Below are 27,077 nucleotides of genomic sequence, written 5' to 3'. Positions count from 1 at the left end.
GCCTGATGCCGGGTGGCCTGGCTCCTCTCCCCTGCCTGCTGTTTCACACCAAATCGTGCTGGGGCTTGGAAGAGGAAGAGCAAGGATTGAGGAGGAGCAGGTGGTCTCAGCATTCTGGAGTGTCTCCAGTCCGGGAAGGCCCTGAGCGGCTTGTCTGGAGCCAAACTGGGCTGCCTAGTGGAGGAGAGATGGGTCTCACTTTGGGAGTCACTTTCACAGGTGACACTTCATTCTGTTCACCCTGCCACCTGGGTGGATGAGATGCCACTTGCTCATTTTGCAGATCAGAAAGTAGAAATGCAGAGACAGGGGGCCATGTGACCCATTCGCTCCCCTGAGGGCTTGCCTAGGACTCTCCTCCACAGGAGTGGGCACAGTCTTGGCCTGAGAGGCCTCTTGGTCCTGTTGGCGTGACCTGGTGGAGGGGACGCTGGCCTGGAATAACTACATAGGATTCCAAGTGATGAGCAGAGGGAGAAAGGGCACCACGGGACCATGCCTGCCTGGACAGGGACAATCACGGGCCACACCAGGGCAGCCAAGGGGTTGATGGGGTCTTTTGAGGTGATCTGAGATGGGCCCTGCTTCTCCCAGGCATCCTCTCCCTCTCTCCTCTTTCTTTTCTGTCTTCTACCTGTTCTCTTTTATAACCTTCTCTCTCTCCACCCACATCCTCCCTCACATCCTTCTCTGTACACACACACACACACACACACACACTCACGGGCTGGACGGGGCAGGTGCCCAGGAGCTGTCCTGGCTGTGAATCCGGCTCCCTCTGAAAGCAAGCAGAGACCCAGCTGCTGATGAGGTCTGGCTTCAGGGGCACGGAGAGGTCAAGCGCTCCCAAGCTGCTCAGCGCAGGGTACAGTCTGAAATCCTGCCATTAGAACTTCCTAACACCTTAAAATGTATCTGCTCCTGAGAAAATCCACCGTCCCAATTCCCCTCCTCCACTCTTCTGCGTCACTGCACTTATGAGTGCAGGGTCCCGGGGCCAGAGCAGAGGAGTGCAGGGAGCATGTCATCAGAATTCTCTTGGGAGCAGTGGAAGTCCAGGAAAGAGGTGGCCTCCTGTTCTCTCCATAGTGTCCCCAGCACTGGGCCAGTGTGCCTGTAACGTGTGCCCCACAGCCTCCACGGGAAGGGCCCAGTGGAAATTGCAATCTGAACTTTCTCCACCATTCTGGACGCCAGGCAATGATCTTGTGAGGTGGGCCCAGGAGCCACCCGGGACTTCCTGAAAATTGTTGAGGTTTGAGGGTTTTAAAAATTTACTTGGGTTTCTATCAAGAATGCAATGATAGAGGAATATCTGAATTCTTGATCCAAGAGGGTGGGCACATGGTTTACAAAGCTGCCCAGTGGCCCAGTGCAGGCCTTCTGCTCTTGGCCATGAGTGGCAGCAGGAGGGCTGCTGTTCTGGGTCTGAAATTGTGTCTCGGGTTAGTTTTGTGTGATCCACACTGACGGCTCATGCACTCCACACTGGATTTGCAACAGGCCCCCTGTACTCAGCACAGAGTTCTTGATATTTCTGTCTGCAGTTTTTCATGACTGCTTGAAACTGCCTTTGCTCCTCTCCCGCTGTGCAAATCCATGAGGGCCTCCAGGACGGGGAGGCAGCTGCTTGCATCCTACCAAGCATTTTAGCAAGATGCTGCTTCCAGTGGTGTGTTCAGGCATTCATTGACATCCATCCATTCATTAAGTCCTACATCCATATCAACATCCAGTATCCAGTATCAGCATCCAAAGTCCTGCCCTCACACAGTGCACCATCTTCTGACTGTAGATGCCGTCCACAAAATGCCCTGTGACATCTGCGGTAAGAAGTTTTGCAGAGGCCTTGTTGGCTTAGATGGAGAAAGGCATCTTCTCAGATGGGCAGCCCTGAAGACTTGTTCCATTACCCACAGGGCTTCTCTTCTGGTTGCACTCTGTCTCTGAACAATTACTCCTCCTACGCTTCCTCCCCTTATTCCTGGACCTTGGGGCCACTGACCCATATACCAGGCCTTGCTTCTGACTGGGAGTTTGCTATTTAATTGTCTCAAAGCCATGGATAAGTAGGCTTCTGAAGGATGCAAAATATCCTCCCTTTAGTGTTTTCAAAACCAGAATTGGGTTCCTTGGAAAAAGCTGAGCTTTTCATCAGAGATCAAAGACTGGCCCTGGGGAAGCATCTCCAAGTTGCTGTGGGGTGTTAAGGACCCCTTTGGGCTATCACTTCCTATCTAGGCCCCAGGTGTCCTCCATTGGACAGGGAACACATTTGAATAGTAAGAAAAGCAGACATCTGGCAGCCTGAGGGGATGAGACAGGGAATAGGCCTCTAGGGCTGATCAGACCAGAACAGAAGAGGTTAAACTGAGTTAACTGGAAGATGCAAGGAAACCAGGAAGAATGACCTAGGAATTTGGATTCTGGGCAGCTGCCCACTTTCATTTTCATTGCTGATTTGACTGATTTATAACCAAATATTAGTTTATGAAATGTACCCCAGATTCCTAGTCTGCCATTCAGATTCCTTGCAATTTGCCCTTCCCCCTCTTCCCTGTGGCACATTCCCAAACATTCTGCATCTGAATGAATCACAAAGGATGTATTCCCTAGTGCCACAGTTTGAATGTCTCCCAGGCTGCAGAAATCAGTGTGGGCTCTGGAGATTAAGAAACAAAATTCTGAGCTGCTTACTGGAAGGGAAGAGAAGACTCCTCAGTGGGTCCGTGGAGGAGAATTCGAAGCCTGTCTTAGGACACCAGCCTCTGGTTTGCATCTCCTTCCTGCACCCTGGCTCAGGTGCCAGGTCCCCAAGGACTCCAGGCTTGCTTTCCTGGCCACCAGCTCCTCCCTCCCTTCTCCCAGACATCACAGATGGGTGCTGACTAGTTGGCAACTTCAACTATGATCAGTCCACCCTGTATGAAGGGAAGAGAATGAGAGCAGATGTTTCAGGGAGTTTGCTTTGTCTCATGGAGGGTCTAGAAGGGCCTTTAACCTGCTTGTGTTCATGCTCCTCTGTGGGACAGTTAGTTGGCCTCTGTGTGGGCATTTTCAAGGACGAGGAACTCTGGAGGACAGACGCCTTCTGAAAAATGTCTTCCTTTTATGGACTCAAATCCGCCAATTAGAAAGAGCTTTGTCCCTTTGTTAGAATGACCAAGGTGGCAGCAAGAAATCAAACATGTGCTTTGAAGTGGGTCAGCAAGGCAAAACTGTACTTCTGCAGAAGGGTGTGCCCCCCAAAAAGAAGCGTGCAAGCAAGCACCCCTGGGAGGGCAGTTTACCTGTTTTTAACCCTATCAGAGCCCCTTGCTCTGATAGGAGAAGTTCATGGTTGCAATCTATGTGATTAGTAATTCAGAATTACAGAGGGCATGGGAAAAAGGCTATAGTTGTGATTGGATACCTGCTAGGGAATTTAAAAATGTTTTCCTAACTTAAAATGGCTCCATTATACATTGTGAAGTTTAAGTTACAGTAAACATGTTTGTGTGTTGCATTACAGGTTTAAATTTGATAGAAAAGAGAATATTAATCTTACACCTTTGACCGCAGCTGTGACCTGGCTGAGTGCCCCTCCCCTGCTTACACTCAAATCTCCAACTCTTGCCCCTGCCAGACCACTTGAATCTCCTTAGAACACTCTTCATCATCAGAGTTCGGTTCATCAATGTCCCTCTCAACACCAGGTGACCTGAATTGGTTTAAGTGTCCCAGAAGTTTCCACCATCCTTTTGATCAGTTAGACCCTGTGCAAAGGATTTGGGTCAGTTAGAGGTGCTATAGGATTCGTCTTGCTAAAGCCTCCCCCCATCACCCCCACCCCTGCCTGTTCTTGGTCTTGTCCTTCATCTTAGGCCACAGAGGGGACCTGAGGATTTTGGCCAAGGTGGACTGGCCTGTGTCTAAGCAACCTCACCACCATGGCCACTGCTCAGCCCCTTCACAGAGAGATTCCAGACTGTTCCCCATGGAAGCCAGCAGCTGGGGCTTTGCCAGTTACAGGTTACTCCCTCGGGCAGGAGTAGGCTAATTCCTAGGGAGCTTCCTAGAGAGAAGGCAGAAGGGGAGGGGACACGGGACCACCAGGGCTACTACGCCATTCCCATTCTGAGGTCACTTGGGCATGTGGATTCCTTTCTGGGATGACCTTGTGTAGACATGTATGAATATTTGAGGATCATGTACAGAGAGGAGGGACTGTGACAAGAAAGGCACCGGGTCACATTGTCCTGGGACTCAGGAGGCCTGGACTACAGGACAGCCCGGCGACAAAACAGCTCTCAGTTCCAAGCCTCGAGGTCTCCATCTGTAGGATGACGGTCACATGATCTGAGTCACATTTGCCTTGCGTATCTGATGATGTCATGAAGAACCATATTTCCTCCCAGCTGGTAATTCAATCCTCAAATTCTCTAAGATAATGGGCCTCCCTCCTCCTCCCTTTTACAATTACTCCCCCCCCCACCTCCCGCCACTCTCTTATCCCCAAGCTCCTTCTAAGAACAAGGACATTTGCCTCATGGTATTTACTCTGAAACCACTCACTTCCCAGCGTATTACTGGAGATAAAATTTGCACACAGCCAAGATGCCAAGTATCATAAGCTAAATGCCACAAGTCAACGGGAGAGGGGAGCTTTGTCATTTGGGAAGAGCTTGAGGGTTCTGAGGGGCCTTGCCATCCACCCTGGGGAGTGGAGGATGAGCAGGATGTGACAGTCTGTGAGGAATGGTGGCGGTGCTGGGGCAGAGAATTACCATCAAGAGCCCAGAGGCAGGCAAGGAGTCTGGGGTTCTGGGACAGATGAGAGGGAAGAACCCGCAGGGAAGTGGGGGAGCAGGGGCGAAGCTCGGGTGGGAAATGAAATGCTCAGAAACATCTGGGACACCAATGCTGACAGCATCCCTGCCTCTCTCCGCTTTTTGCCCACTTCTCACAGTCATCTCAGTCCAGCTGTGGGACGGTGGGGTGGCCACAACAGTCAGTCTGTGGGTGTCTTCCTGTGCTTCTGCTTGGCTTCCCATGAACAGGAGGAGAGCATGAGGCCCTGCCGGCTGCCAGGCTCCAGCAGGTGGACCCAACCAGGCATCACCCCGGGTCACAAGCTGAAAAAACTAAGGCCTGGAGAGGTCTCTTGTGACTGCGAGGGGAGGTGCCCTGGCCTCTCAGATGGAGCCTTGACACAGACACCTCTCCTGCTGGGACAGCTTCTCTGTGGCGACAGCTTCCTCATGGCCTCTTGAGGGCAGACAGCTATTTGCAAAAATGGTTTCCTTGGCTGCGCGCATGGCTTTTTCAAAAAGGGTTAAACGCTGAGTCCCAGAGATGAGGCTCAGCCCTGCCATCCCAGGGGCCAGACCCCTGACCTATGCTCCCACACAACCCGAGAGCCCCTTCCCCTCCCTCGACTCTGCCAAGGCCCTGTTCTGCCCCACTGCTGAGATGGGACACTGGGTCAATGAGCTGAGGCACATCAGGAAACCGGACACCCTGAGAACTAGCCTGGGGAGGAAGCCAGAGGCTTCCCTGGAGGCCCTGGAGGGTCTGGTTTCCATCCTCCCCTCCCAGGGTCTTCTGTGTCCGGAGGAGGGGGTGGGTCTGGTCCTGGTCGGGTGGCCAGCCTGATAGGACTCTTTCTGTGCTTTGGACACCTGCAGGCAGAAGGCCATTGTCTCCAGGAGGCCTGGGTAGGTGGCCTGGGTGGGCAGCAGGCAGGGCTGCATCAGGGGCCCTTGTGGTGCTTCTAATACCACCTGTTCTCTCCTTCAGCCGTGTCTTCATCTCCGTCTTCTGAGGGAATCAAAGTGGTACCTTTCAGTCATAGAGTCTTGGGGATGAAGAGTCACTTTTGAACAGAGTAGGATGAATACTGGTGTGTGTGTGTGTGAGTGTGTGTGTGTGTGTGTGTGTGTACTCACAAGCAGGCCAGGTCCTAGTCTTTTCAGGCTGCTATAACAAAAGGCACAGATTAGAGAACTACTGAACAGGAGACGTTTATCACTCACACGTCCAAAGTCTGGTGGGACCCACCTTCTTCACTGATAGCACCTTCCAGCTCTTTCCCCACAGGGTGGAAGGGGTTAGCTGGCTCTCTGGGCTCTTTGGTAAGAACACTAATCTCTTTCATGAGAGCTCATCATCTCCTAATGTCCCCCCCACAACATGACAACATGGCAGTTGGGGTTTTCAGACCATAGCCCCCTACTCTGCCACCTCTGCCTTGTCAAGCCTCCTAGCTCCCAGGGCTCTGCCGGTACCTCCTCAACACGGCCATCAGGCAACACCTGCATTCAGATCTCTTGGGTGTCCCAGGCAGTCAAAGAACATTCTAGACTCGGCACCTCCTCACTATTTTCTCTACACCTTTTCCCCCAGCCCTGAGCCCTGTGTCCCCTGCCTTTCCTTTTCCTTTCCTTCCCCATTGGGTGCACGATGCTAACCCATCCCACCTGACCTATCCCTGCCATGCGCAGTTAAAACCCAGAGCCACCCTTTCTAGAGCTGTCAGCCTGTTTAGACTCCTTGCCTACAAGGCATGAAGCAGCCACTGGTTCCCAGCATTTGTGAAGCACCTGTTTCGTGTCCCAGGTGGACCAGTGGGCATCAGGTGAGCTGCACACCTGTGGGCTTCCCTGGTCACAGCTGTGCAGGGCCAGCCCCAGGCCCTCTCCTTTCAGGTCTGCACCTGCCTTGCTCAAGCCCAGCCCCCTGCCGGAAGCTACAGCTCAAGCCATGTCTCAGGAGGCACTAATCATTGGCATCAATTTCCAGAATCCTAAGACACATTTTTTTTTCTTCTGAAACTAATTTCGTGTCTTACAATTGATGTGTTTATTTAATGTTGGGCTTTTATTTATTTTATTATTTTTTCTTTTCTTGTTTCTGGGAAACCCTTCTTTCTCCCCACTCCCTGAAGGCATTATTTAGCTCATGATGGATCTTTCAATTGGTGGCATTTTGGCCTTGGGGAAATATGATAAATGCATCATGTAATCAGGGACATCTGGAGATTATTTTTTTTAACCTGAAAGAGCGACTCTAATGGGAAGAACTGCAGGTTGTCTACTAATGGGGGAGGCATGTGGGGATGTCGCTGCTGTTTAGATCTCACTGGTCATTGGTTTGTCACAGACCTGTGTATTCCCGAGTTTCATTCCCTGGGTCTTCAAGACCAAACAGAGCAGCTGTTACCTAGTACTGTCACAGTCTATGTGACATAGGGCTGAGCATGGGTCCAGAGGCTCAGAATGGGGAGGGGGAGGGGTTTCCTGGCTTCGATTTGCTTCTGAGCAGGACGATGAGGCTGAGCGATGGAGATGAGGTGGGGGTGGAGATGACAGGCAAGGGATGCAGAGTCCCAGAAAGGAAGTCAAAGGACCTTGGCAGGCAGAGATTGCCTGAAATATTATGGAACACAGCAACATTTATTCACTTTTCCTTTGCAGCCCACTTTGAGGGGCATCTGCTCTCACTTTCCTGTGTGTCAACTGGAGGGCCCAGGCTGCAGGAGGCAGAAACCTCCTCAAGCTGGGCCATCGATCCTCTGCTCTGTGGGCCTCCACAGCAACCTGCAGGCTCCCTGGGGCAAAGGAGGCTCCCCCTGCAGGAGGGTTGTGGGAGAGCAGGAAGCCGCTGCCATTCCTCGCAGCAGGAGAAGCTCCTCCAGGGCCCCAGAGTGGGGATGCTGAGGGTCCCACTTGATCCATCCTTGCCATGCACAGTTAAAACCCAGACTCGCCTGGGGCCTACGTGCCCCTGTCTTTCCCATTCAATTTCAAATTTGTCTTCATCCAGCTTCAGCACCTCAGTCCCTTTGAGACACTATTGTCCCCTCACTCCTTCCAATAATCAGGCATACACCCGGGTATTTCCTGAGCACCAGCACCAAGCAGGTGCATTGATCCAGAAACAGTGAGGGCTCTGAGCTCAGCTGGTGGGGGCAGTCACTGTGAGGGACAGCTCAAGGTTGCAACTGCCAGGTGCCCAATGGGTGGGAGAGGCAGGGATTTCTACAGAGCTGGGAGGAGGAGGGTGTCTCTGGGGGCTGGTGGGTAGGGAGGTATTTGGGGAAGAGCGCAGAGGTGGTGCAAGACCTTTAAAGATTTGGGGAAGGCACTGGTGAGATGCCAGCAAAGGTCCTCAGTGGGAATGTGCCCAAGTGCCTAGAATCCTGAGTTGACCAACACAGGGGGCTGGGAGGGCTTGGTGGAGTCTGCGGCAGGATGGAACTTTAATACAGGCTAGGCAGGTCTGGACCTCACCAGTGAGCACTGGGGGCTCTCCACCTGAGGGCAAGCCAGCGGAGAAACTTGGTTAAAGTCCTTTGCTCCACATATGGGATTGGCTTTTGTCCTTTAGAGCCACACTGTCTCATATGGAAGCCACTAACCACTAGTGGCTATTGGGCAATTGGAATGTGGCTAGGCCCAACAGATGTGCTGTAAGATCAAATAACACCAGACTTCAAAGGCTTATTGGGAAAAAAAAAGAACGTAGAATATCTCAATACTTTTTTTATATCAAATACATGTTAAAATAACATTTTGGATATATTGAGTTAATGTAACAAAAATTAACTTTGCCTTTCTGTTTTTATTTTTTAAAGGTGACTACTCAAAAATTTTATGACCATCATGGCTCAAGCTATAAATCTATTAGCAGGGCTGGGTGGTGAAGTGAGGGGCAGGGGACCCAGTGCCCGGACTCATCAAAGTCACAATTTGAAAGGCAGAAGGGTCCTGGCTTTATCTGGAATACTTATGGAAATTAAGGTTCTAGACACTTGTGGCTCACTTGGAGTCAAGCAGAAAGTTCTTCTTTTCATTTCTTTTAGGAAATAAATAGGGTTTTTTTGTTTGTTGTTTATTTGTTTGTTTTTTAACCCAGGGATTGAATCCAGGATGTGAGCCACACCCCCCAGCCCTTTTTTATATTTTATTTAGAGACAAGTTCTCTTGCTAAGTTGCTTAGGGCCTCACTAAGATGCTGAGGCTGATTTTAAATTCACAATCATCCTGCCTCAGCCTCCTGAGCTGCTGGGAATTCAGTGTGTGCCACACACCTGGTGGTCTTTTTTTTTTTTTTACATCTATCAATGACATACACATAATTTCCAAACTTGACTATGCGATATAAGACACATTTAGTAAAACAACTATTGTTGACCTCTGTCCTCCCCTTGGTCAAACTGTCTGACCGAGTTTGTCAGTCAAACTCCCTCCAGCTCAGCACTTCCAACCCTTCTTCAGGCATTTACTTCCTGATATATATGAATTACTAAATAAATTTCAAAATAAATGATTAGATGCAATTTGTTGATTTTTTTCAGTTTGACACTGTCTATGTTCTTCATATTATGGAACAAGTGTCCTTTTCTGTTCTAGCAGTTTTATTTGTTAATATATAAATATTGTTTACTGCTGAGCCAAGTGGTACAGAATAATTGCACTTTCACATGCAACTTTCTTTTCCTGGAAGTAATCATTACCCGTTGCTTTGTTATTTTTACACATTCTTTCCAAATTCTCAATCAATATGTAAAATTCCTTCAAATATTATTTTATTGTAGCCATATTTATTAGCAATCTTATTGTTTTCATTCCCCTCCCCTCTGAATACTATTTTGGGATACTCACCCTGATGAGGAGCCCCTGCACAGCTTGGGACTACCCCACCTTTGGGGTGCAACCCCCTATTTAATTGCTCTTATTTCTTGGCTTGAGTCAGTACATCTTTGAGAAAGGATAATAAGAAGGTTATTATTTTTTTTAATGGCTTTATTCTATTCCCACTTTGATTAATGGTTTGGCTGAACAGAGAATTCTAGATTGAAGATCATTTTTCCCCCCCTCAGGAGGCAGTTCCTCTGTAGTTTTTAAGCTTTTAATATTGTTTGAAAAATCCCATGCTATTCTGATTTCTGATCTTTTGCATGGGATCTATCTGATTTCTCTCTGGAAGGTGCTAGAGATTGTCTCTTTGTTCTGTTTGAACATTTCACAATGTGGTGCCTCAGTCTGAGATTCTGGTCCTCATCTCTTTTGCTGGGCTCTCAGAGGGTCTTTCCTATCTAGAAACACAGACCTTCAGTTCTGGGAAGTAGTTTTTGTAATTCTTTTCATAATTTCCTCTTCAGTGTTTCTTAGGTTCTTTCTCTCTTACTAGTGAAATGTGCAGGGAGTCTTCTGCCCAAACTTTTCTCATTCTGCTTCCTGGGAAATGTCCCCGACTTCATCTCCATCCCTGCTGTTAAACTTCACATTTCACTTCGTGTATTTATAATTTCTAAGAGCTCTCTTTCTTGTGTTCTCATTGCTCCCTTTAAAAGAGCTTCCTGGATCCAACAACTTATTTCTCAGAGGATATTAATTACAATGTTTTGAAATTTATTTTCCTTCTAGTTCTTGCATTTTTTTTCCTGCTCCTCTGAGTTCTTTTTCTTCTTTTTAAATTTGGTATGATCACTCCTTATACTTTGTAATCTTCCTGAGACTGGTCACCTTGGGCTGTCTGATCATGTCAAAGAGCTTCCTAAAAGCTCTCCAGAAGCCCTGTGTGTGACAAAGGACTTTTTGACTAATGGGCTTCATTAAAGAGTGGCCAGTTGGGAACCCAGTCTTTTTTTTTTTTTTAATACTTATTTTTTTAGTTACAGGTGGACACAATATCTTTATTTTCCTTTATGTGGTGCTGAGGATCGAACCCAGTGCCTCATGCATGCTAAGTGAACGCTCCACCTCTGAGCCACAATCCCAGCTTAAATCCAACCATTTTATTGAGGTGCCTCCAACTGGAACTATCTGTCGAGCATTCTGGGACCACTGGTTTTCTTTACAGAAGCATTCTCCAGTGTCCAGTCCAGGATGTGTGGGTACACACATCTCATGACAGGGTTTTTGGAACCAAGGGGCAGAAGAAGGTAGAGAGTCTCAAAAACTTTGAGACTCTCATGGATAGATTTTCACTTAATCCTGTTTTGCAAGGTGTGGTACTGGGAACTTTCTGGGAGGGGTAGTCACTGCCCTGCATGGGAAAGGGTATGAGCTCCATGCATAACTGCCCCTTTAGATAGACTTATCATTAGTCTTCCTCTTCTTAGCTTGACCCTCTTTCGTGACTTGCAAAGTAGTCACTGCCTCCAATTCCTGACCCCTCCAGCTTCATGTGGCAAGCCTTGTCCCCTTCTTGTTGATTACCTGGTAGGTGCTTGGTAGGTGCTTGGTTTCTGATTTCTCAGTTCTGCTAATTCCTCCATCTGATTTCCATCTTTTAAAAACCTGTTGACATCTCTTGCTTGCTTGATGCCACCCCTCCTGGCATCTCTGTCCTTGTATGTTTATCTTCTCCTTTATTTTTTGGCTCTTATCTTGGCGGGGTTTGGGAAAGAGCAGGGATGTACTGAATCTGCTGACCTTCCTTCAGTACCAGGTCTACATCTTTACCTCATTTAAAGGTCTCCTCCAATACCCAGATCTAGACTTCTGCTCATGGAGGTAGAGAGGTAAGGCTTTCCTGTCATCAAATGCAATTTTCTTTAGAAAAGTACCAGAGTCTAATAAATTAAATGTCACTTGAGCCCAGCTTATACCTGGGTATGTTTGTCTTTAAGGAAATTACATTGCTGTAATAAATTGATAATTATTTAAATAAAGCAATTATTTTCTGTGAGTTCCCCTCCCTCTTTAAAACTGCATGCAAAGCAGCTTCTGGTTTCCTCTGTGGAAATTAGGACTTCCTTTTGGTTGGGTCTTGGCTAGCCAAGGCCTTGGTGAAGTTCAGAGCTTGGCTAGGCTGCCCTACATTTTTTTTGTATGTGATATCTATTTTAAAAAGCTTCAGCCAATGAGATTGCATGGGAAAAGTCTAATTCCAGAAAGCCAAACCGCAGCTAGGGATCTTAAAAACCCTTTAACAAGTGTGTTATTTATAAGTAGGATGCTCACCTATTTATTTAAATACACATTCTTCCCTCCCTCCAGCACAACATGCAGAGCCTTTACTTGGTGGCATTAAAGATGACCATTTTTGTATAAAGGCGATGGGATTGCTTGTTCTAAGGGTCTTGAGTTTCACCAGCTCCAGGCTGGTCCCGACTGGAGAGTCCCAGGGTTGATCCTTGGGACCCCTTTCTTTTCCTATGTAGGTGGAGTCAGGAGCATGTGTCCGTCCACCGCCTAGAGTTGGGCAAGTCACCTCACCTCTCTGACCCTCTGACTTCTCTGTCTTTGCCTCCCCAGGTGCCCCCTTTCAAAGGTCTCAGCATCCTCACGCTACCTCCTGCCGCCACTTCCATCTCGGCCCTCCGCAGCCGCAGCAGCTCGCCCCAGACTTCCCGCTGGCCCACCCCGTGCAGTCGCAGCCGGGCCTCAGCGCCCACATGGCCCCGGCCCACCAGCACAGCGGCGCCCTCCACCAGTCGCTGACCCCGCTGCCCACCCTGCAGTTCCAGGACGTCACAGGTCCCTCCTTCCTACCTCAGGCCCTGCACCAGCAATACCTCCTGCAGCAGCAGCTCCTGGAAGCCCAGCACCGCAGGCTCGTCTCGCACCCCAGGTGGGCTACCTGGAGAGGGGGCGGGGCCAGTGAAAAGGGTGGGGAGAGGGTGGGGCCAAAGGCAAGGACACTGGCTTCTTCCCGCCAAACTGGGCCCATAGTCACCGGGAGACTGTGCAGGAGATAGCTTTTGCCTCAGTTGGTGACATTCATTTCAGGCAGTGGGCACTACTGTGACCCTAGTATGTGTCCCTGTCACATCATCCAGGTACAGGGTTGGGGGTTGGGTAACCAGCAGTCCATGATGCTCACAGTGGACCTTTGACTCACGTGGGAGGTCCCCTAAGTCTCCTGATCAACCGATTCTAACACCCAAGAACTATAAAGAATACCAAAGGATGTTGGTTCCAGCTCTGCCTTCAAAAGCGATGGTCTAGTCAAAAAGTCCAGTTATATACCATGAAACAGCTGGAGAGGAAATTTAGTCAACACCAATCAAACGGGTCTGAAGTAGCTGTGGGGACCTGGGCAAGTCACCTCACCTCTCTGACCCTCAAATTGCTAAGAAAAAGAATCGGATTACCATAATGGTTCTCAAATTTTTGGTTCTCCAAAATGTTTTTACATTCTTAAAAATTAATGACTTTAAAGAACTTGTGTTTATGTAGGTTAGAATGTTGATGCTTCCCATATTAGAAATTTAAAAATTATTTAGGAAATAATTTAAAATGTAAAAATTATTTAACAACAAACTTATGTTAAACCAATAAAGTATTTTTATTAAAAATGACTATATATAAATATAGTGAGAAGAGTGACTTTTTTTTTAAATGTATTTGAAAATCTCTTTAATGTTCAGCTTAATAGAAAACAGTTGTGTCTTTGCGTTTATTTCTGCACTAAATCCTGCAGAAACACATGCACAACGTTTCTGGGAAACCCCAGTGTTCACCTGTGAGAAAATAAGGATGAAAAGGCAAATAACATCATAGTCTTGTTAGGAACATTGTTTGAGCTCTCGAACCACTGGAAGGGGTTCGGGGACCCCCAAGGGTGCTGGGGCACTTTGAGAGCCACAGGACTGCATGATCGCTAAAGCCCTAAGCTTCCATGGCTGGAGGGTTTGGGGTGCCTGGGACAACAGGTGTGTGTTGAAGGGGTCCGGAAGGAGAGGTCACCATGATCTGGGGTGTTCTGGAAAGCCTTCCTGGTGGAGGCAGACTTTGACCTGGGCCGTGAACACTGGAAGAGTATGGAGAAGGAAGAAGAGAAGAAGAACAGGGTGGGAACAGAGGAGAGGAGGAGAGGGCTAACAGGAGAGGGTTCTGTATGTTTGAAGATGGTCCATTAGGGACAGAGCAGGAGCAACAGAAAGGGCTGAGGAGGAGACAGGTTGAGGGGGGGCCAGGTGGTCTATTGCAGACACAACCTAGAGAGAGATGTCAATTTACTGGGCAGCCTGGAGACAGCTGGAATGTCAGAGTCACCAACTCCTGAGCCTCTGGGAAGCTCCCTAACCCTAACCCTAACCCTAACCCACTGCCCACTGCCCACTGCCCACTGCCCTGTAGTGGTGGAGGAGTCACTTAGGGCTCCTGGGAGCTGGGCTGGCTGAGGCAGCCCTGGACACCTTGGGACCCCTTTCTTTTCCTGTGTAGGCGGAGTCAGGAGCGTGTGTCCGTCCATCCCCACCGCCTCCACCCCAGCTTCGACTTCGGCCACCAACTGCAGACGCCTCAGCCCAGGTATTTGGCTGAGGGCACTGACTGGTGAGTCTCTGGGGTTCCAGGGGAGGGAAGAAGGTGGGTCTTGCCAGATCCAGGGATTTTTTGTTTTCCTTCACTTTGAATGATGTAGGAAGCCTTGTCCTTAGTCCCCAGCCTTTGCGCCTGTTCCCAGCCACTCTCATGGCCAGATGGCTTCACCTGGGCCTTGTTCCAGCAATTAGCTCAGATGTAACTGGGCACCACCATGTGTCCAGCCTGGGACCCAGTGTTCATGGTCCTGCAGGGGACAGGGAGACAGGGATGCAAAACATTTCCCAAGTTCAGTGGAGCTATGAACCAGTGATCCCTGGGAGAAAGACAGGAAGAACAATTCCAAGGAGGTAAGGGAGTCAGGGAAGGCTTCCTGGAGGGGGTGGTGTTGAGGGATGGAGATAGCTGGCCACCTTGGAGGTAAAGGTGGGGAGAAAGCTGAGAGTTTTGGTTTTGTTGAGTCTCAAGGCAGAGGGCGCCTGTGAAGTCTTCCCATCATTTCCTGCACTTGGTACAGAGGTCTTTGTTGTCCTGGGATGTAGGGTTGTTTGGTTTGAGATCCTGGGCCCCACCCAGCTCTCTGTTTCTAGCTCAAAAGAGGGCTCATCTTAACTAGGGTCTGATTAGAACCTTCAAATACTTTTAAAAGATGTGCAGTTTGCTGAGGATTTTGAGCATCATGTCTGCAATGTATTTCTAAAGAGTTCAGTTTAAAAAATTGTCTCTCCACAGAGGTGTGTGGGTGTATATGTATATTAATGTGTTATATATGTGTATATATATACGTAATTCTGTATGTATATGGACATATATTATATGTATATATATTACACACACACACACACACACACACACACACATGAGAGAGAGAGAGAGAGAGAGAGAAATAAAAATACAGTAAAGTAGTAAGATGGTAACATTTGAGGAATCTGGGTTGAGGGTATTCAGGAATTCTTTGTTTTTCTTGCAACTGTTAGGTGAAAAATGTATTTTAAAAACAGTAAAAATAAAAATAATCCCTTAATGGAAAGAATGGACTATTTTTAAAATGGATGTGCCATTGTGTCATTTTCTAGCCATCTGGTCAGGCAACTGGCTTAGTTAAGGGTGACTTTGGGAGTCCCTTCCATGACACCTAGGAATGATTCAAAAGGGCAGTTCTGATTGGTTGAATGCCAGGGGCACTTCTGAGTGCAGTGAAGAGTTGGTTCAGCACGTTCCGTCATCCCCAGTCCTCTGCTTATTCTCAGGTACACTCTCTGCTAAATTGAACAATCCCTTAAAAGATAGATTATATTGCTGCCAACCTTAACCCAGCCTTTTTCTAATTAGCAGATTCAAATTAGGAAGATTTAATTGCGGTTTGAATTAAATTCCGTCCCTCAGCAGTGAAGTCAATTCAATTTGATTCCATTCAGCACAAATGGAGCTCCATTGCATACGGCTCAGTAATTTGAATACACACACCCAGGATCCAATGAAGCATGTGAGATTGGACAGGTGATAGGAAGGGATTGTCCTGGTCAAATGTCAGGAAGAACAGTGCAGGTGTTAGCTTGTCCCCTGGCTTACTTTCTTGAGCCAAATTTTCTCTTCCTTCTCATTTCAACCATTCTGCCTTCTTGGCCCCTGCTGTCTCAGAGTTCTACCTGGGTCTATCCCTGAGCCCCGTCTGCCTATCCAGCTCTCACTTCCCAGGTAGAAAGCTGTTTCCAGTGCAGCAGGGGCAGTTTCTCCTCCCTTATAATGAGCTCTGCTCCAGCAAGGGCTGGCCTAGCGGTGCTCAGGGATGTTTTGTAATTGTGATCATGCTAACTGCATCCCAACCCTCTTTCCCAGAGAGGCCTCTTCTGCCAGGAGATGGGAACCTGGTAATTGGATTACAGGAAATGCATTGTAGGAGGGGCCACTCTCACCCTCTGCAAGGAGCCTCTGGGGGACGGGGTAGTATGTCTGCAGCAGCCTCCTCCCCCTTTTCTTTACAGAACTATCAAAAACATTGAATTCTGCCCTAGGTCATTTGGAAATTCTGCAGCAGGCCTTGTCTAGCCCCAGGTTTAAGGCTGCCCCAGACTTTTGCCCTTATTTGGAATATCTTTGCTTTCCTGGAGCAGCTTCTTCAGCTGGGTATCTTGGCCTGAGCTCTGGTGGGAGCAGCAGCTCTTCGGAGATGAATCTCAAAAATTCTCCATCTCTTTGCCTTGTCCAATAACCTGACCCTGACCTTGAACCACAGCCCCGTATCCCCAGTGTCCCCATCCTAGTCACTCTCCTTCTCTCAGTCCTGGCTTCTCAATCCCAACTCTGATCTTGCAACTCATAGACCAAAGCCTGCTCCTCATGGTCCTAGCCCTGTCTAGGCAGAGGTCTCCAGGGACATGGGACCTGTGAACAGAGGGTGGGAGAAGCATGAGAGCCTCCCTTGCCCATAGGCAGCCCTGACTTAGCCAAATCTCCAGAGCTCTTATAGCCTGAAGTCACCCACAGATGGTGCTGACATTTTCAAGGCCAGCTTCCTGAAGACAACCTGAGGGTCTGCATAGCAACCAGGGCATGCCATGTTTCAAGAAAATTGATGGAGAAAAATAAGATTGATCTGTTTGTTTAGGCACAAATGAAAAACAAATGCATGGAGACAAAGTCCACATACACACAAAAATCTCTACAACATGGTTCTGGGTTAACTCTGTGACTTTAGGCACATGGGATATTCCTAGGACATTCCCAACCAAAAACCAACCAACCAGCCAACCAACTAAATAAAAGTCAAAAACGTCAGTTAACTGTTTCTTTTTGGCTGTGGCAACAGCAGAAAATGAGAAACCCTGCTTCTTTGGGAGCTGATACCTCCTAGGACAAGTTCCCATCTAGACTGCTTAAGGGCTGGGGAAACTGTGCCCAGCTGACCAAGCCCTTGTCCAGGAAGGACTTTTCTAATGGTTCTATTGTTCTTTTCTTCTTATTTGTAGCTTCTTAAGGTGGAATCTGAAGTAATGATTTGGATCTTTCTTCTATTGTAATATAAGCATATAAAGCTATGAATTTTTCTTTAAGGACTAGGAATTTCCTAATATCTAGGATGATTTATTTTTTTTTGACAAATCTTTATAGACAGCTTATAGTTGGCTACTGTTTTCCAGTTAACAATCTCTGTTTGTTAAGGGCAATGTTTACATTTAATAAAATTATCTATGTGGTTGGGATTAAATACACCATCTTACTCTTTGTTTTCTATTTGCCCATTTTAAAATTATTATTTCCTATTTCATGCCTTCTTTTTCATTGATTGAGTATTTTTAGGGTTAAATATTAGCCTCATAGTCATACCATTTTATTTTGTTATATATTTTGTGAACATACTTGGCTTACAATATGCATATTTAGTTTTTTACTTTATATAAAATAGAGTTATACTGTTTTGTGTCTAATATAAAACTCTTACAACAGTATACTTTCATTATCCCTTTCCCATCCGTGTTATTCCTTTTGTAGATTTTATCCATACATATGTCATAACCCCTATAATACATTGCTAGGATTTTTGCTTTAAACCAGGAGTTCAGCAAACTATGACTTGAAGGTCCAGTCTGGCCCATACCTTGTTTTGTTTTGTAAATAAAGTTTTATTGGAACACAGTTACACCTATTTGTTTACATGCATTTTGTGGTTGCTTTTGAACTACAATACACATTTGGAGTAGTTGTGGCAGAGAAAGTATACTCCTTGAACTCTAAAATACTGTCTCTAATCCTTTACAAAAAAAATTGCCAATTTTTGCTCTTCAAAGAAAAGTTTTTAAATGGAGAACAATCCCCCACACAATTGTCATCTCTGACATTCTTTATTCCTTTGTATAGATTTACGTTTCTATCTGGTATTGTTTTCTTCTGTCCAGAGATCCTTCTTGAATATTTCTATTGCTGGTCTACTGGTAGTGCGTTCTCTCAAATTCTGTTTGTCTGAAAATGTCTTATTTCATCTTCATTTTGAAGGATTTTTTGCTGGGTTTTCTAGGTTTGTTTGTTTGTTTGTTTTCTTTCAGGAGATTAAAGATGTTACTTCATTGCCTTCTGGCTTTCTTTGTTTCTAGTTTATGATAATGAAAAGTTTATGATAATTCTTATCCACTTTCTTCTGTGTCTAATAGGTCTTCTTTCCTTGGGTTGGTTTATTTATTTATATATTTGAGATAGAGCCTTATTCTGTTGCCCAGGATGGTTTTGCATTCCTTGGCTCAAGCCTCCCAAGTGGCTCACCACTTGGTCTGGCTCTGGTTTAAATTTTTTATCTTCACTAATGTTTTCTAGGAATTTGATTATTATGTGCCTTAAGGTGATTTTCTTTGTGTTATTCTGCTCAAAGTCTATTGAACTCTTTGAATCTATGAATTCATCAGATTTGGAATTTTTCAGTCAGTTTTTCTCTAAAATACATTTTTAAAAATCCTTTACCTTCCATCTTCTCCCTTTGAATTTTACCAACCACTGAGTATTGTCACTGAGAGTGTTAATGTTTCAGTCTTTTTTTTTTTTTTGCCTGTGTGCTTTGTTTGGTAATATTTTTATCACTGTCTCTAAGTCACTAATCTTTTGTTCTAAGGTATCTAACCTGCTGTTAATGCAACCCAGGGAATTTTCTATTTCAAATGTTGCATTTTTTGTCTTTGGACGTTCTATTTAGGTCATTTCCTTCCATATTTCATTTTTCTCTTCCCTGTGTATGTCTTCATTTACAATTTAAATATGATTAGAATAGCTATTTGAGCATCTTTGTTTGCTATGTCACCATCTTTGTCATTTCTGTGTCTTGGGGTGTTTCTGTGGCTTCATTTTTTCATCTGATTATGAGACATGTTACTCATTTTCAGCATGTCCAATAATTTTCTATTGAATGATGGACATGATGAATTATACATTGGTGAGTTACTGGATTTGTTTTCTTCATTTGGAGACTGTTGGACTTTGTTCTGGTGAGCAATACTTGCAGTTCATTTTGATCATTTGGAGGCTTGGTAAGTCTTATTACAGTATGCCTAGATCAGAGAGTTCTTAAGACTTTCCCTAAAAAAGCTTATCCACAAGCTTCAAAGGCCATCTGGGTCTCCATTGGATGCCCTGAGTGATTCAAAGGACTCCGTGCTGATGTGTTAGGACTTGAATGCATCCCAACCCTGTCTAATTCCTGGGAAAAAAGTATTCCCTATTTCTTCCTATTCCATGTGCGCTCTTTGTTCAACCTGATGGGGGTCTGTGCCACATGTACATTATCTTAGTATTCAACAAGGACTCAAGTTAAGACTCTCTGTAGCTTTCTGGAGCTCCTCCTCTCCAAAACACTCTACCACAACTTCTGGGAGCTCAGCCTCCCTGAAATAGGATCTCTGATCCTCAACTCATGGAGACCACCATGCTCTGCTTAGGATTCCCTTCCCTTCTCACAGTCTAGAGGCACCTTCATGTGAAAAGGTAGGGAGGTGACAGGGCTCACCATGTTTTCCTTCTTCCAGGGATCACTGTTCTGCACTGTTTGTTGCAAGTGTCTGAAAACAGATTGCATATATCCTGTCTGGTTTTCTAGTGGTGTACAATAGGAGGGTGCATCGGATTCCTGTTACCCTCACATATGGCTGGAAACCGAAATTTCTTTAATGACTGTCTTTCTCTGTCTAGATAGATAGATAGATATTTAATGCTTTCATTGGAGAGTTTCCCCTTCTCTGGATTTTGCTGGTACTCTCTAGAGATGTCACTTAAGATGTCCCCTAGTTTCGTGTAGCCCCTATACATAGGAACCTAGGTTAAGGCTTCAGCAGATGTTTGACTCTTATTTCTTAGCGATACTTTGCAGAGAGGTAGTGTGTCTTTCCACCAGAAGGCACCTAATGTCTGGTTGTCTCTTCTTCTGTGATGTTAGCAGTAATTGAAGATCTTTGCCTGGATCTTTTGTTTCTTCAGGGGTGGAAAATGGTGGCAAATAATTCAATCATTCCTTATTCATTTATTTGGTGGGAAACTTTTATTAAGGGAAATTTTCCCTCCTCAACTATTCGATTACCCTGAAGTACACTTATTAAGGGGAAAACAAGATAAATGTTTGGTTCTTCCTTTTATTTACTAGTTTCCTAAGTGACAAGTTGGTTCCTTAGCATCCTTCAAAGAGAATCAGTTTTCTTCAGCATCATTTAGTCTTATGGATTCAGATCTGTTTTGGGGTCTTCCATATCTTTTACAATTATAGTTTTTTTGTTGCTGTTGTTGTTGTTTTTCTTTTGGGGTACCAGGGAGTGAACTCAGGGCACTTGACCACTGAGTCACAATCCCCTGCCCTGTTTTGTATTTTGTTTCAAGTCAGGGTCTCACTGAATTGCTTATTGACTCACTTTTGCTAAGGCTGGCTTTGAACCTGCGATCCTCCTCCTGCGTCAGTCTCACCTTACAGGCATGTGCTACTGGCTCAGCTATAGTTATTGATATGCAAATTATCCTGGCCCATGGGAGCTTCTTCTGGGTGATTCATGAATCCCTTTGCCATGACCCTGGTGCCTTTTGATAGCTTTCTTGTCTTCAGTTATGACAAAAATGTTTTTGTCTACATATTTTCTCTATAGACTTGAAATAAAACATAATTCAAATTAGACATTAGTTCCTCTTGAGTGTAAGTAATTAACCATGTTTAAGTGAAATGAGTTTCCTATACTTTTAGGGAGCAGAAGGCAATGGGCTAGGATAGCTTTTCTGACTGCAGAGCCAGCTGTAGAGATTCCTCTTTCGTTGTTTTCTCAAAGTGGTAAAAATACGGCTGGCCGCTGTCCTCTCCTCCCCTGGACCTTGTCCTTTCTTTGCTGTGTATTCCTGACACTCTCTGCATTTGGATTATTCTTTTAATATTTTTCTCAGGGAAGAGTTTAGTTAGGGGTAGGAGGATTGGGCCCACATTTCAAGGTTTACAGGGCCTGGGCTGCTCCAGCCCCCTCAGAACTGGCAGATCCCCTGGACCTAGTTTCTCCTTCCAAAGAGGGGAGGAGAGCTGGGTGATGGGGAGCTCTGAGCCACCGTGGCTGAGTGCTACTTGGTTCCATGACCCTCATGGAACCTGATGGTGCCTCACCCACCCCGTGCTGACCGAGGCTGTGTCCCTGCAGGGATCTCAGTGTGGACGCTGGCTTGAGTCCTGCTCAGTTCCAGGTGCGGCCCCTCCCGCAGCACTATCAGCATTACCTAGCCACTCCGCGAATGCACCACTTTCCCAGGAACTCCTCCTCCACGCAGATGGTGAGTGCAAGGTCCTGTGGAAATGAACTCCCTGGCTGCCTGCTGGGTGCTGCTGCTGGGCTGAGGCCCGCAGCTCCCCCATGTCCCTGCTTCCTGGTGCCCTGATGGTCTGCAGGGGAACACCTGGGGCCACAAGCAAGGGCGGATTCTGACCCTCATAGGACCTCATTTAATTTCTTGTGGCCCTATCTCCATGGGTTTGGTTTTACCTGTCTGTGAAATGGGAATGTGGGTACCTGCCCTGCCCTGTCTCCCAGGGCTGGCCTGTGGCTCAAGACAGATCCCGGAGGAAGCCCTCAGCCTGGCTTGCTGGTCCAGCTCTGCCTTCCTCCTCAGGGTCAGCCTTCTTGTGACTGCAGAGTACTAAACGCTGCAGAGGGTCAGGTTGGGTCTGGGGTTGCAGATTGCGGGGAATGAAAGTAAAGACACCCCACCGAGGCAGCAAGATTGATGGAACCCCTTTTCCAGACAGCTCCACGTGGCTTCTTCCCACCCTTGCCTCTGTCACTGAACCATCTAGCTGAACCAAGATGAATAGTCTCTAAAGTCTGTGGCAACTCTGGGATTCCACGGCTTGTATGTGAAATACCAACTCTTGAGAATAAAAGAAGGGAACACTTATGGAGCACTTCCTACATATCAGGCACTTTCCTGAGCATTTATATAACTCATTTTCTATTCTGTCAATCACACAGTGGATATATCCCTATTTGACAGATTGGCAAAATGAGGCCTAGAGTTCCCTGGGTGGAAACTGACTGCTAGCCTGGGTTAAGGAAGGGAGAGTAAGTCAGGCTGAGCAATGACAGGACCAGAGTCTGTTTTTATTTAAAATATTGTTATTTTGCTCAGCATAGACTTTTTTGTGTTCATTTTAACATAAAAAACAATGCGTTTCCCTGATGACTGACTTCTTTGTGCCTCACCCTGCTCCTGGGCCTGGCCTGAGCCTTTAACCCACCTGGTGTTCTCAGAGCGGGTGGTGGGGGATTAAACTATGCCACACAAATACCTGAGTTTGAGTCCTGGCTTTGACACTTGGTGCATAATTTGAGCCAATTCCTTAATCTATCTGTGCCTCACTTAACCCATCAGTAAAGTGGGGGTTGCAATTGCACCCACACTTTAGATCAAGGGAGATCATTACATTGGTGTGTCTTGTGAAGGACTTGGAGAATTGAGAGCCATGAAATGGGTGGCCAGTCAGGGTGAGTTGTCATTTTATTGATTGAGCTCGTCTGGTCCCAGATTTCCAACTTGATGAGCTGAGAGACACACAAAAGCAGGAGGGACAGCCCTGCCACCAGCTCACAGCATCTCAGGATTGTGCTGGGCATCAGGATTGGGATGGGCTCATGGAGAAGCTGGAATCCTTTGCTCTGTCTAAGCCATTTTGTCCCCCTACAGGTTGTCCATGAAATCCGCAACTATCCTTACCCCCAGCTTCACTTCCTCGCTCTCCAGGGGCTAAATCCCAGCAGACACACTTCTGCCGTGCGGGAGAGCTATGAGGTTAGTCGCTGCGTCTGGTGCCAACTACCATTGATGCCCTTACCATCCATCGTTCCCTGTCATGCTGGTAGGTAGGTCACGGGTGGAGGAGGCCCCAGGAGAGAGCAAGGAGAGATACTGCAGCCTTCAGCACCAGACAAGTACTTCTCGATGGCTCTGTGAACACTTCCCACTAATGTCTTCCGGTGCCCCTTCCTCATCCCGCGTGGGTCTGTATGGGCTTCTAGGTGCTGAGTACACCTGTTGTGCTTTCCTCTTTACAGGAGCTGCTGCAGCTGGAGGACAGGTTGGGAAACGTGACCCGGGGAGCTGTGCAGAACACCATTGAGAGGTTCACCTTCCCCCACAAGTACAAGAAGGTGGGGCTGCCAGCAGGCCAGCCTGCATGGCCAGGGGCTGGGAGGGGTTTGTCAGTGCGTCCACTCACTGCTGGCCTGGTTGTCCAGTGGGGGTGCAGTTCAAAATCCAGAAGCCCTTGCTTTCGTTAGGCGCTCTGGAGTTTAAGTGTCAGTGCTGAAGATGCTGGATGTTGGCATGAGCATCTTCTCACAGTAGCATCGGGTTTGTTCATGAACAAATTCAACCATATTTATTGAGTGCCTACTATGTGTCAGACACTGGAAGGTGTATTAATAAGGAATGTGACAGTATTTCAGTGACTAAGGGTCTCATCTCTGTGGGGAAAGTGGTCCTTCTCTGGAGAGAGGACTTTGAATTACTGGAGAAAGTGGAGGAGAATGAGTGGCATTTGGGGAGCCCGGAGCAGTATGTGTTTCTGGCACGGGGTGTTCATTTTTGCCAGGGTGACATACCTCACCTGCTATCATTTTAACAGAGCACAAGAAAATAGTGAAAGAATAACAGAGAATGAAAAGAGAAAAGGGATTAAATCAGTGAAACAGAGGTTCAGGTAAAATTATGGGAGACAGTAAAATTATTCAGGACAATTAAAGGAGAATCAAAAGAATAAAAATATTATTTAAAAAAGTAAGAATAAGTAAAAGTGAGAAATAACAAAGTTTAGGATCCAAATAAAATGCCAAAACAAACAAACAAAAAACACTTTTAAAAACGCAGATTCAGAGTAAAATAATATAAAACAGTATATTTTAAAATAGCAATAATGTAAGAACAAAAAATATAGAAAACATAAACAATCACAATAGAAAAATATGGAAGGAATGAGAACTAGAAAAAAACATAAAAACAATGTGTAAAATTAAAATTAAGAACATCAGAATTAAAAGGAAATGTTAATAAAAGGAGAGGGTAAGGGTGAAAAGGATTAAATAAACACTGAAATAAATAAATGCTGAAAAAAGTTAAAGGTGAAAATTAGGTAGAGAGTCTGGCACAGTGACACATGCCTGCGATCCCAGCAACTCAGGAGGCTGCAGCAAGAGGATCTCAAGGAGGCCAGCCTCAACAACTTAGGGAGATCCTGTCTCAAAATAAAACAGTGGTGAGACACCCTGGGTTCACTCTTTCCCCCCTCCCCGTGAAAAGTTATGTAAGTAATAAAGAGGAAACAAAAATCAGAAGACCAAAAAAAAAAAAAAAAAAGATTAAGAATAGGAAATAAGATTTGAATGGGAACACTAGTCTAAAGAAGTAAAGATTAACCACAGCAAAACAGGGTAATATTTAAGGTAAAATTAATACTTAATTTAATAATCTATTAAACTATAAAAAGGGAATCATGAAAATCCATGGAGAACAGCAGAAAATAAGCATGCAGTAATAATAACAATAACAATAACAACAACAACAACAACAATAAAGCATGGTTTTTGGAATCTCTAGATGTCCAAAAGACATGGGTCCTGCAAACAGCTGGACCCATAAGCAGATCATCATGATTCTGTTCATATTCAAGATCCACACAAATGTATGCTACAATGGCTATAATTCTGACAAGAAGAAACCTACCTTAGAAGCCCAGCCTGGTTTGCAGGGGTCGTATAGAAGACAGAGGCTGAAAGCAGAAGGAATAGAGTTTCTCATGTATCCCAGCAAGGGCACAGGATTCCCCAGACTAAATTAAAATGAGGAGCTCCAGAGCTTAGGACCATGGACTGGAGTAGGAGGACCTGACATTTAGGCTTGGCCCAAGGTCATTCTCTGGATGGTCTTTGTCTTGTGACTCCAGATTTTTCTTTTTACAAAATGACCTTTAAGTGTGCTTATCGCTTTCTTTCTATGGTTATTATCAGATTATTTCACATTAGAGCAAAGAGATAAAAACGTGGAAGGTGGGCTGATTCCATTCACTAGATTCCCTCTTCCCCCAAATATTGATTAAGAGCAATGCAATGCCTTGAACTTGGTTAAATGTAGGTTGGTATATAAAAAAAGGGTAAGCCATTGTCCACGCCATCTGAGAACTTGGAACTTTCTAAAGAGTGAAAAACAATTTTCAAATAATTAGTGAATAATTGAAAATAGAAATATTAAAGTCAATAAGTATGCATAGCATATCTGCATGATATCAAACCTTGTCTTAAAGCTAGTGCCTTCTCTAAGGGAACATTCTGGATGGGAAGAGAAATCAATAACACAAAATAGCTGGTAACAGTGTGGTACTAATTATAGGAGTTAATCCTGGGGTTGGGAATTTTATCCTCGTCTGTAATGAGAGCAGACCTGAAGGGACTTGGTAAAGAATGACTGGATGAGTGAATGAATGAATGAGCGCAGGAATGAATCACACTAAACCTGAAGGTAGAGGGCAAGCCTGGAGGCAAGAGTCCACACTGGACAAGGTGTGAGAAGTGGACTGTGAGAGCAGAACAGAGTCAGGAAGCTGCTAGGCAGGAGCTGTACCTTTGCAAAGGGTCAATTCATTAGGAACCTGATCCCTTTCCCAACCTGGGCTCCTTGATAGTGCCTGGGACAGTAAAGTCCACTTGGCCTCTTCCTCACGTGGCTCGCACCCTCTCTCTCTATTGCAGCACGTGGGAGGAGATAGGGAAGGAAACTTAAAAAGAGACTGACCCCCAGGAAGAGGAGGCTGCAAGGGGGAGGAGGCTGTGGGTAAAGGCCAACGGCTATCAGGTGAGTCGGCCCCAGGTAACAGATGCTCCTCTCTTTGCTTGTCATAGAGAAGACCCCAGGATGGCAAGGGCAAGAAGGATGAGGGCGAAGAGTCTGACACAGATGAGAAATGCACAATTTGTCTGTCTATGCTGGAAGATGGAGAAGACGTGAGGTAGGAAGCCCCTTTGATTCTCTCTCCCTTCTGTCACAGGCATTGGTGAGCGGCCACCACACTGTATCTGGGGTGAGGGTGCTTCTTTGCAGGTGCGTGTGAGTGTGCCAGGTGTGCTTTAGTGTGCTTCGGAATTGCACTGGGAGGGTGGGGCATGGAATGTTCTAGATGTGTTGACAGGGGGTGAGGATTCATGGAGGGAAAGTGTAGGAGAACGGTGCCACGTTTGGCCTGGGGATGGTCTGAGGCCACATCATGGCTTTACTTTGGGCTTCATGGAGGAGGGCCTGAGGCTCCCTTCCTGTCACGGCTTCCTAACTTAGCCACAGCCCCACTCTCGGGCAGGGCTCCTGCAAGGCTCCCCCTTTGGCAATTACCTAGTGGTCCTGGGCGTGTCTCCTGGTCCCCTCAACATCCCTCACATCACCTCCTGCTGCAGCCGTTCCCCTCACCCCCACGCTGGTCACCTGGCTTTCCTCCTCTCTTCCAGACGCCTACCCTGTATGCATCTCTTCCACCAACTCTGCGTGGACCAGTGGCTCGCCATGAGCAAGAAATGCCCCATCTGCCGAGTGGACATTGAGACACAACTGGGAGCTGACAGCTGAGGGAGGAGTTAGCCAGTGGACGCCCCATTTCCTTCACCAGGTCCCCCCACGGCCATAGCCCTTGCAGCCAAACTTTGCCTTCTGAGCCATTTGACGTAGAGGAGAAGCCTGCAAGCACATTTCGTGGAAAGAGGAGTTGGTGGTATCCGAGTCCGAGGGAGAGGAGGGGGTGGGGGAGGACCCACCCATCCAGAGTGGCCACTGCCCCCATCCGCCTTG

The 27,077-nt window shown here is 46.4% G+C and overlaps 1 protein-coding gene across 1 annotated transcript in view; it reads left to right on the top strand.

The window, feature by feature from the left end:
- Ark2c (arkadia (RNF111) C-terminal like ring finger ubiquitin ligase 2C) overlaps nt 1–26,858 on the top strand; it is a 100,615-nt gene extending 73,757 nt beyond the window's left edge. The window contains exons 2-8 of the mRNA XM_076837212.1: nt 12,246–12,561; nt 14,160–14,270; nt 21,401–21,530; nt 22,938–23,042; nt 23,306–23,401; nt 26,144–26,250; nt 26,741–26,858. Of these exons, the coding sequence (XP_076693327.1) occupies nt 12,246–12,561; nt 14,160–14,270; nt 21,401–21,530; nt 22,938–23,042; nt 23,306–23,401; nt 26,144–26,250; nt 26,741–26,858 (983 nt within the window). The remainder of the gene's footprint in view (nt 1–12,245; nt 12,562–14,159; nt 14,271–21,400; nt 21,531–22,937; nt 23,043–23,305; nt 23,402–26,143; nt 26,251–26,740) is intronic.
- The last annotated feature ends 219 nt before the right edge of the window (nt 26,859–27,077 follow it).

The sequence above is a fragment of the Callospermophilus lateralis genome, chromosome 17 (genome assembly GCF_048772815.1).
Source record: "Callospermophilus lateralis isolate mCalLat2 chromosome 17, mCalLat2.hap1, whole genome shotgun sequence".
Classification (NCBI taxonomy): Eukaryota; Metazoa; Chordata; class Mammalia; order Rodentia; family Sciuridae; genus Callospermophilus; species Callospermophilus lateralis.
The sequence above is the reverse complement of the archived record's forward strand: the minus strand, read 5'-3'. Positions and strand labels throughout refer to the sequence as shown.